The sequence below is a fragment of the Apus apus genome, chromosome 1 (assembly GCF_020740795.1).
Source record: "Apus apus isolate bApuApu2 chromosome 1, bApuApu2.pri.cur, whole genome shotgun sequence".
NCBI lineage: Eukaryota > Metazoa > Chordata > Aves > Apodiformes > Apodidae > Apus > Apus apus.
In genome coordinates this window covers 202,676,699-202,695,150 of record NC_067282.1, presented here as the reverse complement: position 1 = coordinate 202,695,150, position 18,452 = coordinate 202,676,699, and the positions used below count along the sequence as shown (strand labels likewise).

The 18,452-nt window shown below is 46.6% G+C and overlaps 1 protein-coding gene and 1 long non-coding RNA gene across 2 annotated transcripts; both read left to right on the top strand.

Moving 5' to 3' along the window:
- The first annotated feature begins 221 nt into the window (after positions 1–221).
- On the top strand, positions 222–15,260 carry LOC127383236 (uncharacterized). Its single transcript, XR_007889140.1, has 2 exons — positions 222–518; positions 14,438–15,260. It is a non-coding gene; the product is annotated as an uncharacterized LOC127383236 (long non-coding RNA).
- On the top strand, positions 8,164–14,338 carry LOC127383213 (endonuclease domain-containing 1 protein-like). Its single transcript, XM_051615778.1, has 3 exons — positions 8,164–8,270; positions 10,068–10,391; positions 12,623–14,338. Exons 2-3 carry the CDS (start codon positions 10,107–10,109, stop codon positions 13,166–13,168), a joined length of 831 nt encoding a protein of 276 aa, XP_051471738.1. The 5' UTR covers positions 8,164–8,270; positions 10,068–10,106; the 3' UTR covers positions 13,169–14,338.
- Positions 15,261–18,452: the final 3,192 nt, after the last annotated feature.

Sequence of the window (18,452 nt, the reverse complement as noted above, 5' to 3'; positions counted from 1 at the left end):
AGAGTAGTGCCAGCATTAATGAAAAGCAGTCTATATCTGTGGCCAGTGTTGATTCTACTTCCTCCCCCTCTCTGCATTAATAGCCCTGTAGCCTGCTAGGAACCAATCAGCACCCCAGGTATGTCCTAATCCCATATTGTCAGGAAGTATTAAATTGCTTTTCTAATTCACTGTTGTTTAAGAAGGGAATCCCAACTATTTCCAGATGAGTCAAGAGGGACTCCTCCTTGGTACAAAGTTGCTCCCTCCTCTGCTTTGTGAATGATACCCTGGGGAATTGTTACTTTATTTTAACTAATTATTTAGCCAGCTCTGAGACATTTAGTGCCAACGCAGTGAGTTTATTTGCCAACAGCAATTCCAAGCATGTTATATCTGTGGCCTTAATAAAATACCTAGCTTTGCAACTTTGCAAAACAGTCTCAGTGAAGTTCCTTGCTGGGGGCTCTGAGAAAGCCAAATGTTGACTCTGATTGGTGGGTACACACATAATGCTTTAGATAGAAACCATTGACCAAGTGTGGGACTAGGAGTGGGCCCAGTCACTCCTAGATTTCACTCTAGAAGGAGTTCAGATAGCAAGAGGTTCCTTTCTGAACCTCATGACTCACTGGGAGGGCTTTCCTCAGCCACCTTGCAGACTCATACCCTTTTACACAACAGTCTCAGGTGGCTGAGGTTGCCCAGAGGGCTTGTGGAGTCTCCATCTCTGGAGATACTCAGACACTCACTGGACACAGTCCTGGACAACCTGCTCTAGCTGACCCTGGTTTAGCAGGGCTCTGGACTAAAGGAAATCAAGAGCTGCCTCTCTAACTCAGCAATTCCTAGGATTGTAGGATCATCCTAGAAATACACTCTGAGCAACACAGCCAGTGACCACAGGAGATAGGAAGGTGGAAAGGAGAAAGACAAGTGAGCAGAGGAGGAACAGCCCTGTTCTCTTGAAGTCTGTTGGCAGGGGAAAAAAAAAAAAAAAAAAGGAAAGAAAGAGCATACTTGAATCACTGGTCTCCCTCACATGAAGACCGGGCATATGTACATTTACTAGTGGGTCTTGGTTTGCTTCCTTTGGATCATGTGCCTTGAGAGCACGGGCTGAGGCATCACACAATCATGCTCAGGGTTCAGATGTACAGCAGGTTTTGTCCTGTCAAAAGAAACACCATGATACACTGGCTGGATAGTTTCATGTTCTGCTCTGCTTCTGAACCTGTTCTGCAGATTTACGGATAATTGACTTTGCAAAATATATATAATGAGTGTCAAAGGTTATTTAGTGTCTGAGCAATTTACAATATGAATTATTTTTCTCCAATGCTGATCACAGTGTTACCTTCCATGTAATCCATAATTTCCTCCCCACTGAAATTTCCTCTATTAATGCCCTAGAAACGCCTACAACATCCTTGATGAAGGCCATCTGTCCAGCTCCAAAATTAAGATGCCATGACACCTACAAAATGTCACCACCCAGTTACTTTTCCTCGGAATGCGCACGAGCAAAGCGTCTAAAGGGCAATTGTGCACAACTAGCAGAGGAGCTGGATTTGTACAGAAACCATTGGATATCATTGTTCTCTCTTTGTGGGGGCAGTTGAGCTGCTGGCGATTCATCTGGTTGGCAACTCTCCCCCAGAGGAGTCTGAACCAGGGATGTGGACATGTCCAGAACAATTTGTTCCAACACCTTACCAGGGATGGAGATGAGACTCACCGGCCTGTGGTTTCCTGGGTCATCCTTCTTGTCCTTCTTGAAGACTGACGTGATGCTGGCCTTCCTCCAGTCCCCAGGCACCTCTCTTGTTCTCCATGACCGTTTAAAGATAATGGAGAGTGGCCCAGCAATAACATCTGCCAGTTCTCTCAGCACACTCAGGTGCATCCCATCAAGGCCCATGGACTTAGGGATGTCCAGTCAGGCCAAGCAATCTCTAACCCAGTTCTCATCTACTGAAGGGAAGTCTTTCTCTTTCCAGATCATTCCCCTTACCTCCACAGTCTGGGATTCATGAAGGATGGTTTTAGCAGTGAAGACAAGCAAAGAAGACGTTCCCTAACTCAACCTTCTCCGTGTCTTCCACCACTAGGGCACCCAGTTCATTCATCAGTGGGCCTACATTCTCCCTAGTCTTCCCTTTTCTACTAACATACTGAAAAAGTCCTCTTCTTTGGTTCTTTAACTGCAGTGGCCAGGTTCTGCTTGAGCTTTGGCCCTTCTAAATTCCCCCCTGCATAGCTTCACTGCATCTTGGTATTCTTCATAAGTAGCCAAGCCCCTGTTTCGAAGGCTGTAAACTTTCCTTTTGTTCCTGAGATGCAGCCAAAGCTCTGTATTCAGCCAGGCTGGTCTGCTTCCCCATCGGCTCATCTTTCAGGAGCTGGGGATGGCCTGCTCCTGTGCCTTAAAGCGTTCCTTCCTGAATTATGACCAGCCTTCCTGGGCTCCTTTGCCTTTCAGAACTGTTGCCCAAGACACACTCTCAGCCATGCTCTGAATTAGGCTGCCCTCCAGAAGCCCAAGATGGCAGTCCTGCTGGCTCCCTCCCTTACTTCTCCAAGAATAGAAAACTCTATAATTTTGTGATCACTCTGCCCAAGACGACCTCCAGTCTTTATATCCCCCACAAGATCTTCTCTGTTAACAAGCAGCAAGTCCAGCAGGGCGCTTGACCTGGTTGGCTCCCTCTCCAGTTGTGTGAGGAAGTTGTCGGCCACATATTTCAGGAACCTCTGGGCCAGGCACCGAGCGAGGGGAGAAGAGACAAGGTTGCATGTACAACGGGCTCAGAGAAAAATTAGCTGGAAAACATCATCTGGAGGACACAAGTTCAACTTCCTGCTGGAAGTAGAATCACTGTCAGCTCTGAATGGGCTTAGCTGTGATTTCATCCAGCTAAGTCTTGAGCCACCTCCACAATTCATCACTTCTCATTTCCCAGCAACCTGTCTAGTGCTGTGCTACCTGCCTGGAAGCATTTTTTATCCTGATCTCCAATCTGCACCTCCCAGGCCGCAGCCTGTGGCTGCTGCCCTTGGTTATAGTGTCTGGCTCTGTGCAAGAGTTTGTCTTTGTTATCTTTGGTCTTTGGAGGAGCTGCAGTCAGCTGGTGGGCTGCCCTTCAGCCTCACCTTTGCCAGACTCAACAAGCCTGAATCCTTCTATCTGTTTTCCTAAGCTGCATATCCTGTGATTCTGACCACCTTGGCATCACATCTGGGATTGTTGTCAGTTATTAACTGAAATAAGTAAAATTTGTGGAAAAATCACATTTGGGTACAGATCACACTAAAGAGACTGTAAGGGACACACAGAGTAAAACCAAGGCCTAGATAACAGTGAAACAGTAAGACTTAGACAAAAACATATTCCAATGAGAGAAAAACACACCCCAAATAGTCAACAGCCTGGCCTTGAGACAGGCCTGCAGGATACCTGCAAAACAGATGAAAGGGATGGAGAGAAGCTCTTCCCACAGCTTATCTTGGTTACAGCCTTGAGCACTGGGGAAAAACACCTTGAGTAATTGAAATCACCATATTAATATATTAATGAGCCATAAGCATTCTGAAATTCACACCCACAGCTCAGAGGGACCCCTACTAACAACAAACCCCTTACTCTTCCAGCATGTGCAATCAAATCTTGAGCATGGCCACTTTAAATGGAAGCAAGGCATTAGCTGACCAGTTGTGTGTGCCAGTGATAGAAGAATGTTAGAGATAAAGTGCTTTCTCACATTTTTTCGGTATACAAGTAGCACTTTCCTGTGTTTCAGGAACCTGAGATTGCTTTGTGGAATGCCACGCTTTTCTGCACAGAACTGGATATTAAAGCAAATATCTTGACTCTGTGTGTGGACTGGCTTCTTGCACGCCGGGTAACAGGCCCCGCTTTTGGGACAAGAGCATCTCCAAACCAGTCAAGCCTCAACAGGATTTGGGAGCCCATCTACATGGTGACATCCTGGCCCTAATGCACAGCCATCTTCCAAGAGCAGAAATCAAAGGAGGCTTAATAAAGAAGTTGTGTTAATAAGTAAAGACGTGTCATGCTCTTACAACCATATCTGGATGAAAACACGACATAGATCAGTTTCCAAACTGCACTTCCATTCTTATCTCCCCTATGCTTCTGCTATACCTGTGCCTCCCATCCAGTTGTTAAGACCCTGACATTATATGCAATAAATCTTGATTACTACTTATATACATTTTGTCTGTCATGCTTTCTGTCCAGGACAGTAGCACCAGTGGCATGATGTGTATGAGAAACGTGACTCTGGAGCATGAAGCTCAGTACTGGTGATCGGGGTCCAGGAAGAGCTGCACTTCACTGCTGGTCACGTCTGAAGTGGCTCTAACTCCTTCCTATGCTGCAAGGATCTCCTTTTCAGTTGACATGCAGTTGGCCTCAGAACCTCTGTAGCTCCAGCTCCAGAATCCCAGGGGCTGACCTTGAGTCTCCCCTGGTATTTTCTGCCAGAGGCTCCACTTGGGACTGTTGTCTCTGGCTGGGGTGTAGAGCACATGTTTGATGTCTGGCCCTGTTCAAACCGGTCCAAGGGCCATTGCCTGCACAATCTCCTTTTTAATCTGCTCAAAAGCTTTCTGTTGGTCAGGATCCCATTTAAAGTCACTCTTCTCTTGGATCACCTCACAGAGAGGTTTCACAATTTCACTGTAACATGGAATGTGCATTTTCCAGAAACCAACAGTCCCTAAAAAGGTTTGAGAGGGCTTTTTGTTAGTTGATGGGGCCATAGCTGTTATTTTGTGAATCATTGGGATCCGGCAATGTCCATCTTGCCATCTAATTCCTGGGAGCAGAATCTCTTGTGTAGGACCTTGCTTCTTCTTACAGCAAAACCAGCATCCAGAAGAATTTGGATGATCTTTTTACCTTTCTCAAAGACTTCTTCTGGTGTGTCACCCCACACGATGATGCCACCGATGTACTGCAGGTGTTCTGGAGCTCCACCCTTCTCCAGTGCAGCGTGGATCAGTCCATGGCAAATGGTTGAGCCGTGTTTCCAAACCCTGGGGCAGTCAATTCCAGGTGTCCTGAACTCCCCTCCAGGTGAAAGCAAACTCCACCACCTTGCCTTGTTGACCTGCCTTTCCTAAAAACAACAGTTATCCATGACCACACTCCAGTCACGTGAGCTGTCCCACCATGTTTCCGTAATTGCCACCAGATCCCTGAATTAAATATAGTATGGAACACTTTGGTTTGCCAAATTTTCCATCTGTCTGGTCTGCTCCTCCCTATGGGAGGACTGCAGATACAACTCTTCTAGTCCTTTAGCATCCAAAGTAGCAGTTTCGATAAGCAGAGCATAGTGTCTTGGTGTCTTGGCAGTAACATAAACATTCAAGTGCAATCGGTTCACCAGCTCTGAAACTTCCTGCTTAAAAGGGTTCACTGCAGAAAAAAAAAGAAAGAAAAAAAGTCATTTAAAAAAAAACTGGCTCCATCCTGGCTGAAACCAGGACATCTGTAGACACAATTGAAAAAATCAGAGCATGAGGAGCAGAGCAGGGGGGTTGGACTAGATGATCTTTCGAGGTCCCTTCCAACCCCTAGGATTCTATGATTCTATGATTCTGTGATTCTGTTCATGGTGCTGAATGAGCATCGCCCGGTGATGGACACCCAGTAGTCCTGGTGGCCAGATGGTGGGATAAAACTGTCCAGTGGCCAGGTGGCAAAAAGGAGGTGATGGTCACCTGCTGTCCTTGCCAGTAGTCCTAGACCTCTTCTGGGACACCAGGAAGAAACAGAAGCAGCTGATGCCTCTGCTGGGTACCTTGAATCTTTGGTTGGGTCTGGGACAGTTTTTCAACCCTCCTGTGAAGTTGACACTGGTCTGAACACCTGACCAGGGTGAACATACCTGACATAGTGGTAGGATTAGACGTTTGTGGCATGGCACCTCGATTGCTGCAAAGGACTTTGCAGATCCTAAGGTGTCTACATGCTCTGCCCTCACATCAGCAGAGTACCTCCTAAACATAGAGGTGCCATGCAACTCAATAAGGGTGATGTGTCCATTGGCTAGACATCTCCACGTGCTGCCTGTGGGCATGGGACACAGGGTCTTTGCTGCCCTCTAAGGAGAAAAGCCCAGAACAGCACGTCTCCTCCATCCACACGTCCAAGCAATGTTTCTTTCCCTTGTAGTTTGTGTTCTTGTGCCCATTTGGCTTCAGCTGTCCTGATTTGCACCTACCTGAAGACCAGCACTACACAATCTACTTAACACTGTGGAGAAGAGCCATGAGGAAAGAAAAGGGGCCTCCTCTATCTGTAAAGAAGTAAACAATATGAGACCAGCTAGGGGCCAGGGCTTGCTGTTTATCCTGAATTCTGTTTTTATCAGAATTTTGTTTATCTTGTGCTGGTTGTGTGATCAGTTACATCCTGGGAACACAAGGACTGTGTATATGCCAAGGAGCAGGTGACTGACTACTTACTCTCAGTTCTGACTGTAAAAGTATATAAGGGAGCATTTTTCCCAAAATAAACCATTCCATTGGTTCTCATCCTGGAGTCTATGTCTTAACCTACCTCATAACACCTCTTTGGCTATTCATCTGCTCCTTCCAAACAGACCATGGAAAAATTGCTGGAGAAACTTCATCGATGAATTTGTGGGCTCCCAATTGGGAGAAGGGTGGAGATCTGCCCTTTACAAGTTGAAGAAATGAAGGTTTGTCTTCCAGGACAGACCACGTAGGAGGTGACCTGCAGGAGGGCTCATTTAGCATCACTCACCTCACCTCTCCATCCAGACAGTGCACAGCTCTGGACAACACGCAGCCCCTGCCTACACTGGCATGAAAGGCAGAATTGTGCTGGTTATTGAGCATTAGAGCACAATTCTTATGAAATTGATAAAAATCTGTGAATGGAAAAGCATGACCCCACAGACCTCAGGCACAGGATGACAGGTTCATTACTTGTTTTGGTTACTTCTGCCTATTATAAACCACTCTTTGCTACAGCTTCCCTGGACTGTTTTCTATAGTTTAGACACAGTCCATTTTAATTATTATTTTTTATATACACTCAGGAAAGTTTTCCAAGATTCATGACAACTGTGGACAAGGGGAAGAGTTTGGTTTCATTGCCACTGTAAGAAGCTGGGAAATTGTCACCACATGAGCTAATTGTTGGTCTTTGGGAATGCAGTAAAATCAGGTGGAGTCCATGAAAATTTCACTTTTATTCATAACAAATATGGAAGAAGGAACACTGTTCCTCAAGGAATTAAAGTGTCCCACTATCAACTGGCACTCCTAGAAGATGATCCCCCAGATTCTGTTAGGTCCAAAGACCTCAGCATGCTGGCCAATGTTTCATCCCTCTGGAAAAGTCACCAAAACCTGGTGGGATGCTCTGGTGGAGTGGCTGTGTTCCTGCTGCTCACCTGCTGCCCCAGCCAAATGTTGAACCTGGACAAAGACACTTCAGGAGAACAGTAAGTGTGGGAAGCCTTGGGGACAGATGCACAAGGAGATGTTTGATGATGAATGGAGATGTTTAGTCTTCGAAGATGAATGATTGCTTGGCCAGGAGCCAACACCAGGCATTAGGTTGTGCCTGAATGCCTCTGTCTACAGCACAGGGGTCTGGCAAAGGTTGAACAAGAGGCCCTGAAGATGCTGAGTGCAGAATCCTCTCCTGACCTGACAGTGGCTCCTGCAGCCAGGCCCCTCTTCTGCAGCTCATCTGGCAGCATCCCTTGTCTTAGGAATTCCTGCCTGCTGCTTACAGCCTGCACCAAGCAGCTGGGACTTGGGTTTGTATCCTCTGCCATGTGCAACTTCTGTAAAGGGTTGATCCAAGGTCTTGTTTTGGCCCACTGACTGGGACTGGCTCACAGGTGTAGGGAAGACTTGATTCAACATTCTCAGAAATGCCACTTAGTGCAAAAAGAAGTTCCAGTTGCCAAGACACCTGGAAAATTCTCATCAAACTGTTGAATGAGACCGGGGAGCCTACTGAGCACCATAAACCTGCCCATGACCTTGCAAAAGACCTCTGGAAAAACACAGGTCTTGGCTCTGCCACTGGACAACCTTCCTCCAAACCCTGTTTGAGTAACATAGCAAAACAGAATTAAGTACAACTCAGCCTTCCTGCAGATAATATATAAACCACTCCAACATCACAGCCAGTTTCAGACTACCACAGAGGCATTTGGAAATCCTGCTGCTAACGGATTTGTGTGAATCAAAGTATTGATGTTCCATTTTTTCACACGGTAAGTTGGATTCTGTGTCTCTGAAATGAAGTGAGTTATATCTATTTCAGCTTGTGGAGGGTGTAGTGCAAAGGAGTTGTCAGTAGATTGTCTGCCTGAGCTTGGGCGGGCACTGTCATGCTGTGGGGAGCATTGTAAGAAGTCACTTCTTGGGGTTCACTCTTCTCAGTTTTCAGCTTCCTGGCCACCCTGTTCCTGACCCAGTGCTAGAAAAGTGGTAACAGGCCAGATGCCTTGGGTCACAGCAAGGCTATCTCTAGCTCAGTTTCCTGAATGCAGTGGAAAGTAATGCATGAGGGTCAGGGAAAAAAAGTAAGAAAAGGGCAAATGTGCAAGGTGATTTTGCAAGCTTCTCCCAGTCCTCAGCTCAGACACTTCGCCAGGTGGGTTGTGTGTTTTCGAGGCCATGGTGGCTTCCTCCCCCAGAAATCCCTCCAGCTTCTCATCCTGCCTGCCTTATTTCAAATGCTAGGTATTTAAAATCCACTCAGTGAAATCTCTCATAATGTAAATATCCCTGTTATCCCAAAACCTGTGGTGCATCTGACAGAAGATACAGCACCCTGCATCACTGCCAGCATCACAGGCAGATTTAGAGCTGACTGGTAAAAATCATGTCAACATCTGAGCAAGGTAAGACAGGGCCTGCTTCTGTTGAAGAAATAGAAATGCCTGCCCCAGCCAATTTTGCTGTACAAGAAAAGCAATCAGCAAAGCTAAAGATGTGGATCAGCAGGAATCCTGTGCAACCATGGGAAGAGCTGTCCCTCATTGCTGCCGTATTGCTACAACAGCAGCCAGGGTAGCAGGGAGATAGAGGCATCATCCCTTGTGCTAACTGCTGGTACCTACAGGGCCCCTCTCTGTCTCTAAATTCATTGTCTGGGGTTGGACAAGCCAAAAATGCAAGCTGAGCAGCAGGACACCCATTTTGCATTCACAGAATGATAGGGTTTTGAAAGGACCATTGGAGATCGTCCATTCCAACCCTCCTGACAGAGCAGGTTCACCTAGAGTAGGTTGCACATGATGGCATCAAGGCAGGTTTTAAATATCTCCAGGGATGGAGACTCCACAACACCTTTGGGCATCCTGTTCCACTGCTCTGTTAAACTTACAGTTTTTCCTTATGTTTAGGTTGAACCACTTGTGTTCCAGTGTGTGACCATTGCTCCTTGTCCTGTCACTGGACACCACTTGAAAGAGTCTGGCCTCATCTTCCTGACACCTGCCCTTCAGATATTTATGAGCTTTAATGAGATCCCCCGTCAGTCTCCTCTTCTCCAGGCTGAACAAACCCCAGTCTAAGGCAGCAAAGAGGCAGGGTTTCAGGCTGGACCACCTTGGCTAAATCATCTGTCCTAACTGTAGGGGAGATTAATCCTGCTGTGAGCAGAGGAGTTAGGGAAGAGCTGAATGTCTGTGTGAACTTGGGTGGGGCCAGAGACATGTAGGAAGCCCAGCATCCTTGTGCTTGCCCTTAGAATCTCCTGTGAGATTGAACTGCAGCTCAGCATTGCAGGTGGTTGGGCAAAGCATGTGTCCAGCTGCAGGTCCTCTTCTGTGGGGAACCACTTGAAGCAGAAGGGAGCAATATGGGACACTGAAGTAGGGGCATGCAGACCTGTGTTGCTTTCTCCTCAGTTTATTTTTACATATCTGGAAGGGCAGAAGTTGTCCCCTCCTTGGTCTCTCAGATTCCTCCACCTCTGCCGGCTGTGTCCCACAACACAAAAATGACCCCAGGTCATGATGAGCTTTCTCGAAGTTGAGTGTCTCTCTGCATTTGCCTTCCAGGTGAGCAAGAGCCCTTCAGGTGGAATCCTCCTAGCAATTATGTTGCTGCTGCTGCTGCTGCAGGTCTTGGCCAGCTGCCTCTGGCTGGGACATGGCGAGGTGGTGACATCCTTGCAAAATACATGTCCTCAGTTTTTCTTCAATGGGATACCCCCAAATGCAAACATGGCACCTCAAACCCCAGCCTGGATCTGCCAGTGTTATGAGAACCAATATCACTATGCCACCCTGTACGACACGAGTCTGCGTATTCCTGTATACTCTGCTTATATCTACCAGCCTGGACGTGTACACAGAAATGACTCATGGCTGGTCGAGCCCCAGGTGAGTGTCCTCCCTTACAGCATCTCACCCTCCAGTCATTAAAAAAAGCTGCAGGATTTAATCAAACACTTCCTTTTTCTCCCACCACCCCATCCCGCAACACACAAATGGTCCCACTGGATGGGTTTCATCTCACCTATCTTCAAACACATCCACCACACAATTCCTCTGGTGTGTCTGAGACATCAGCAGGACAATGAGATGAAGCATATCTTAAAAGCACACAATTTTACTCATTGATCTTAGAGGAGTATTAAGGGAAATTACATTACTTTACATTACATTACAGAGTCAAATGAACTTCTCCCCTGTCCTCTGATGGGGACTAAATTGTGGGGAAAAGACACACAACAGCAGCAAAATTTGAGGGACCAGCTCTGCTGGGCTCTGATGTCCCTGAGTCTTTTTGGATCCCCGACATAGTTTATTCACTCCCAGTAAAGTGTCAATTTGGCTTCATAAGTGGCATGAGAGAAGCGTAGATAAACTCAGACTTGGGTGAGATGACCCAGAGAAAAAGCCCAGGTACAGGCACTCAGGAACGAGAGAGTTGGATTGACATGATGACTTTATTGAGTGATATTTGAGGAAGTGAGAAATGACTATGGTCAGTATCAGTCAAGTCAGAAGTGCACGATCTCCATCCACCTGCAGTTGTCCCTTACCAGTCTTGCCTCAGGCTTGGTTCTGACTTCTGCAAACTACAGAGGCAATCTAAAATGTCCTTCTGGCAAACTTGAGACTCAGTGAGAAAGATCAAGCCAAGTACGGAACAGAAGCAGCAGAAATTCAGGTCATTGCTAGCTTCAAAGGAGCAGTAGGGAATGTAGCTGAAAAGGAGCCAAAGAAGAAAGCCATATGCCCAGTTCCAGAGAAGGCAGAGGTTCCCAGGGAAATCTCACCTCTAGGATCATTTTCCCAACATATCTTTCTTTGTATGGGTTTAAAGAAGGAGGCAAACATTGCTGTTTCAGGAGTGTGATACACCTGCAGCAATCACACACTGCTCCCCAACTTGGAGAAAAGCAACAAACCTGTGGAAGGTTCTGGAGAACAAGGACCATTTGAGGGAACTGGGGATGTTCAGTCTGGAAAAAAAAACCTTGAGCATAGATCTTCTTGGTCTCTACAACTATCTGAAAGGAGGTTGGAGTGAGTTGCGTGTTTTTCCTTTCTCCCAAGGAACAAGCAACAGAAAAAGAAGAAATGGTTTCAAGTTGCATCAGGGGAGGTTTACATTAGTTATTGGAATAAAATTTTTCACGGAAAGGGTTATTACACATTGGAATAAGCTGCCCAGGGAAGTGGTTGAATCACCATCCCCAGATGTGTTTAAAAGACAACTAGATGTTGTGCCTCAGAATATGGTTTAGCACTGGACTCAGAGGAGTCAGGTTAATAGTTGGACTTGATAATCTTAAAGATAATTTCCAACCAGAACACTTCTGTGATTCTGCTCTGCAACCACACCTAATTCTTCCCAAGTGAGGTTCAAAGCAGGAGAAAAGAAGAAAGGTCTGAGTCGTCTTCATCTCCTCCTTGTCCTGTGAGTTCCATGTCTCTTCTGCTCATCCTCTTCCTATTCTCTCCACCTTCGACACTCATCCTCCAAGAGGATATCAGTGTGCTTGTTTGCTCTAAGCAAACTCTACAACAGTAGGTTTTTAAGAGATGGGATTTAAAGAAAGGGACAAAAACTTTTCACAGAGACAGCGAGAGCTGCTGTGGAGATGGGGCTGAGCTGAGCAAAGGCCAGGACCGCTTATAGCGTGATTAGATGTAGATGATGAAGGCTGGATGTGATTAATGGGTGAGAGAGGATCTGGAGAGAGCCCTGGGCAGATGTGGGAAATGGAGAAGGGGGTAAAGAGAATCAGATGTGGCAGGGGAGATGTCTCACCAAAGTCACCTTTCAAACTTAGGAGTGGATAATTTTCCTTGTTTCATGTGTCTACCCACACTCTCACAGCAGGCTATGCTCTGGGTTTCAAAGATCAGAAGTCTAAAAGAATGCAGTCAGATTCTCAGCTTTTATTTATTTTATTTGTTTCAAATCTCTTGTGTTTGCTGGTGAGGGGCAGCTTTAGGATTTCTCTCTGATTCCTGCATTTCCATATACTGAAATGACAAAAGATGGGTTCTCAACACTCAGAGACTTCTGCATCAGGGAATCCTGCTCCATGATTCCCATCCCCAATAGTAACATCTTCTTCTCTTTTATACCTGTCAAGCTGGTGAATCCATCTTTTCCTGGAGATATGAATTCAGAGAAGTACGTCATACGTAAACTAGGTGCCAGCTCTTTCAGTCTCAGGAATAGCCAGGCTGTCAATAAAGATTATGAGAACGCACCAGGATATCACCGTGGCCATTTGAACCCCTGCAGCAATAACAACAACACCATCAGTGTAGCAGCAACCTTCACTCTTACCAATGCAGTACCCCAGAATCAGTCACTCAACACAGGTAAGTGGAGAAGATATGAGGTGCACACAATGAGAAATATGACCAAGAACTGTGACATCACCTATGTCGTTGCGGGTGCTGTGCCTGGGAACAACTACCTTGCCAACGGAAGGGTTAATATACCCAGTTACATCTGGTCGAGTGCCTGCTGTAAGCTGAAAAACAACAACATGAAGGCCTGGGGGGTCATTGCTGAGAACAACAAGAATGAAGTCAAGGAACTGACACTGGGGGAGCTGGAGGGGAATTTGACGCATCTGTATAGGAGGGGCTCAGTTTCTCTGTTCCACAGTGCATGTCCTCGGAACTAAGCCCCATTTCACATCCCAGGTGTAAAAGGCCCAGGAGCCATCACCACTAGCAGCTTCACCTTTGCAGCATCTGTCCTGCTTCCTTCTTTAGTGCTTTTCCAGCTCTGTCTCTCTGAGCACCTTCTCCCCTGAAGAGAGGGAGAAAGAGGTCAGCAGAGCCTCCAGCTGGTTTGCTTTGCTGCCTGTCCTTGGAGAGAGCTCTCAGGGAGGAGTCCTTGCCATGGCCACTTTGGAGGAGCAGTTTGGGTAACAGCCCATGGGCAAGGAAATCAGAGCTTGGCACTGAGACAAGAGGGGCTTTTCCTTTTCCCCCTTTTTCCTCCATGCCCATATACAGATTGGAGTTCCTTGCTGTCCTGGTTAGATATCATTGAAAATGGTCTGCTGACTTGTCCTCACCTGTTCAGAAAGGCTGTGGGTCTAGGGTGGGAAAATGGGCCAGAATCATCCTAAATCGGTGTGCTTCTCTTGTATCAGTTTTGGAATAGGGAAGCAGGCTAAGTTAGTGCTCTTATTTCCTCCTGAAAATGAGCAGGGGCCGAGGATGAACCAGTGGCTTCTCTAAGCCAAGATCCAGTCCAGAGGCTGGAAGCTTCTTACACGCTGGCGGTTCAGAAATTTTGTGACCCCAGTAAATCTCGTGACTGCTGGGATAGGGTAGAGGTTCCTGTAGCCAGATGGTTTTTCAAACAACAGGCAGAGGCAAAGATGGACAGCCAGAGTTGTGCCAGCATGGCTGAAAAGGAGTCCATATCTGTAGCAAGGGTTGGTTATACTTCCTCCCCCACCCCTGCTCATTTGTAGCACCAGTAGCCTGCTAGGAACCATCCAGCACACACGATATGAGCAAGTCACCCTTTGTCAAAAATTTTATGCTCTTTAGCCTTTGGAATCATCTGTTGTTGAGGAAGAGAATCTCAATTATTTCCGGACAGGTCAACATGTCCAGGCCTCTCTCCTCCCCAGGCAGAGACTCCTCCTTGGTACGAAGTTGCTCCCTCCTCTGCTTTGTGAATGATACCCTGGGGAATTGTTACTGTAATTTAACTAATTATTTAGCCAGCTCTGAGACATTTAGTGCCGATGCAGTGAGTATATTTGCCAACAGCAGTTCCAAGCATGTTATATCTGTGGCCTTAATAAAATACCTAGCTTTGCAACTTTGCAAAATTGTCCCAGTGAAGTTCCTTGCTGGGGGCTCAGAAAGCCAAATGTTGACTCTGATTGGTGGGTACACACATAATGCTTTAGATAGAAACCATTGACCAGGTCTAGGTCAAGGAGTGGGTCCAGTCATCCCTAGATTTCTCTCTGAGAAGGAGTCCAGAAAACAAGAGGTTCCTTTCTGAACCTCATGACTCACTGGGAGGGCTTTCCTCAGCCACCCTCCAGACTCATACCCTTTTACACAACAGTCCCAGGTGGCTGAGGTTACCCAGAGAGGTTGTGAAGTCTCCACCTCTGACGATAGTCAGACAGTCACTGGACACAGTCCTGGACAACCTGCTCTAGCTGACCGTGGTTTAGCAGGGCTCTGGACTAGAGGAACTTGAGAGCTGCCTCCCAACCTCAACTATTCTAAGGATTGTAGAATAGCCCCAAAAAGGTATTCTGAGCAACACAGCCAATGATCACAGCAAAGAATAGAGAGGAAGGGGGAAAGGAGGAAGATAACTGCCTAGAGGAGGAACAGTCCATCTCTCTTGAAGACTACATGCAGGAAAAACAAGAAGAAAGAAGGAAATAAGCTACATGAATCACTGGTCTCCCTCTCCCTGAACTTCCATGAAGACCAGGCTTATGTAAATGTACTAGTGGGTCTTGGTTTGCTTCCTTTTAGACCATGTGCCTTGAGAGCACGAGTTGAGGTGTCAGGAAACCATGCTCAGGGATCAGATATACATTAGGCTTTAACCAGTCAAAAGAAGTGTCTCTGATACACTGGTTTGATACCTTCATTCTCTGGCTGCTTCTAAACCCTTTCTGCAGATTTATGTATAACTTGCAAAATATATCTAATGGCTGTTAAAAATCAAGGTGTGCAAAATAATCTAGTGTGTGAGCAGTTTACAATATGAATTATTTTTCTCCAGTGCTGATCACCATGTCACCTTCCATGTAATCCATAATTTGCTTCCCACTGAAATTTCCTCTAGTAATTATGCCCTAAAGCCCACAACAGTGGCTGATAGCATCATGGACTTGTGCTCCTGTTGTTTACATCTCCAGCAGCAATAGCACTGGTTTGTGCCAGCTGTGTTGCTCAGTGAGGTGGGAGAATATTTTGCTTTTTAGGACGACATGGTAGGAACACCATCACATACCCCTTTGTTAGAAAGCCTCCTAAATCCTAGGTCTCCTGCCCTGATGGGTTTTTGCTCCTCAGTTCAAATGTTGACACAAACCACTGATTGCATGAAGCCACCAGTGCTATTTCAGGCTGAGGAGCCTCTGCAGAGACCTTTGAGGTTGCTCATGGATCTTCCTTTGACTCGATCAACCACCTCTTCCCAAGGTGACCACACTCTTGGTCTTGAAACCACACTCATCCTCATGCTTGTCCATCCCATGTCCTGACACCCTCACTTTCCAGAATGTGGCAATCTCTCACTTCCCAACCACCCTCATGAGTCCCTCCTCAATCAGATCCCTGGGCTGTCCCCAGGACCCTGTCTCCTGCACGAACCCAGAAATGCTCTCCCCTCCATGAATTTCCCAGGGACCAAAGTGAGGCTAATGGGTCTATAATCACCTGGGTCCTCCTTTGAACCATTTTTATAGATGGGGGTGATATTACCCTTCCTCCAGTCTTTGGGGCTACCTCCCGATCCCCACAACTTCTCAAAGATTATAGAGAGTGACTTTGCAATGACATCAACCAGCTGTCTCAACAACCTCAGGTGGATGGCCTCTGGGCCAAACAATTTGTACAGGTCAAGCTCCTGTAATAGTTGACACACCAATGCTTCCTTCATCGATGGTGGGTTGGTGCCTGCATCGACCTGGATCCTGTGGTGTGACAAGCGAACTTCGTGGCATCAAGATGTCTCAACATTGTTGGAATGTAAGTTTGTGGCGTTATAAATGGAAATGAAGCTTGGTGACAACGAATGGCTTATGTCATCGACATGGAAATTAGCCAGAAGGTGCTGAAATTGCAAAGAAAGGACACAGCCTGAGCTTTGAGGGGTCTTGAACTTGGAGGAAGTGATATTTTAAAATTAACCAACTCTCTTGGGTCCCCCTACCTTCTAGAGTCTTAACCTATGGAGTTCCTGCAAGTAGATCTTTGAAGAGTACAAAGTTAGCCCTCTGGGAGTCCGACGTTGCAATCCTTTTTATTGCCCTGCTTCTTCCTTGTAAAATACTGAATTCTACCATGTCATGATCACTGTGCCAAGGCTGTCCCTGACCTTAACATCCCCATTCAGACCTTCTTTGTTCATTAATACAAGGTCCAGCAATGCACCTCTCCTCATTGTTTCTTCCACTACCTGCACCAGGAAGTTACCATCAATGCACCGCAAGAGTCTTCTGGACTGAGTATGCCTGGCAGTGTGGGTTTTCTAACAAATATCAGTGTGACTGAAGTCACCTATGAGCACTAAGGTTCTAGATCTAGAGGCTACTTCCAGTTGACTGTAGAAGGCCTCAACAACATCCTCCTGGTTAGGTCTATAGCAGTCACCCACAAGTTTCCCCCACATTTATGTGTCATTTAATTCTTGCCCACAAGCTTTCAACACGTTCTTCCTCCACCCCTAGGTAGAAGTCAATGCATTCCAGTTGCTCTCACACATAAAGAGCAACTCCACTGTCTCACCTTGTTGGTCTATCTTTCCTAAAACATACCTAGCCATCCATAACAACATTCCAGTCTCGGGAGCTGTCCCACCACGTCTCAGTAATTGCAATTATATCATATCCTTGTGACCTAATGCAGATCTCCAGTCCCTCGTGCTTATTCCCCATACTGGGTGCATTGGTGTATCAGCATTACAGAGAGGGAGTGGAGCACTTAGTTTTCAGTTTTGAGGGGTGGTAGGCCTTCAGATTCTCAAAAAATGCTAGCACATTGCCCCACAGATGCTGAGCTACTACACCCAGAGGCCTCATTAAGATGTCTAGTTACATCCCCGTCCCCGTTCAAACCTACTTGAAAGCCCTATCAATCAGCCCCGCAATCTCTTGCTCAAAGACCCTCTTCCCCCTTTGAGAAAGATGTTTTCTATGAAGTGCCAGCAGGTCTGGTGCTGTATAGCCCATCCCACTGACAAAAAAACCAAAACTGTTCTGATGACACCAGCTACAAAGCTACCTATTAACAGACTGTATTTGTCTGTTGATCACTGTGTCATTGCCTGCAACTGGAAGAAGAAACAAAAAGATAACCTGCTCCCCAGAATCCTTCACCACCCGTCCCAGTGTTCTAAAGTCTCTTTTGATTGATCTTAGACTGCAAGTCTCAGCCTGCCCTCCACCTACATTGAAGATCAACAGTGGGTAATAACCTGAGGACTGTGCTAAACGAGGGAGTTTCCTAGTGGGAAGCTCAAGTCCTTAACTTGAGCTCAAGAGAGACTCATTTTATGACTAGGTGATCCGCCTAGTAGATAATGGAAAGGTTGTGCATGTTGTCTTCCTTTGACACTGTCTCCCACAGCATTCTCCTGGAGAAGCTGGCTGACCATGGCTTAGACAGGTGTACTCTTTGCTGGGTAAAAAACTGGCTGGATGGCCATGCCAGGGAGTTGTGGTAAAAGGGGTCAGATCCAGGTTGCAGCCAATCACAAGCACTGCTCCCTAGGGCTCAGTGTTGGGGCCAGTTCTGTTTAACTTCTTCACTAATGATCTGGTTGAGGGAATTGAGTGCAGTCTCAATAAGCTTGCAGATGGTGTTAGGTTGGGTGGGAGTGTTGGTCTGCCTGAGGGTAGGGAATTTTTTCAGAGGGACTTGGACAGGCTGGATCAATGGGCTGAGGTCAGCTGCATGAGGTTCTACAAGGCCAGGTATCGGGTCCTGAACTTGGGTCACAACAACCCCATGCACTGCTGCAGGCTTGGGAAAGAGTGCCTTGAAAGCTGCCAATAGGAAAGGGACCTGGAGGTGCTGGTTTTCATCCAGCTAAATATGAGCCAGCAGTGTGGCCAGGTGTCCAAGAAAGGCAAACATCATCTTGGGTTGTATCAGCAATAGTGTGTCCAGAAAGACTAGGGAAGTGATTTTCCCTTTGTACTTGACACTAGTGAGGCTGCAACTCAGATCCTGTGGTAAGTTTTGAGC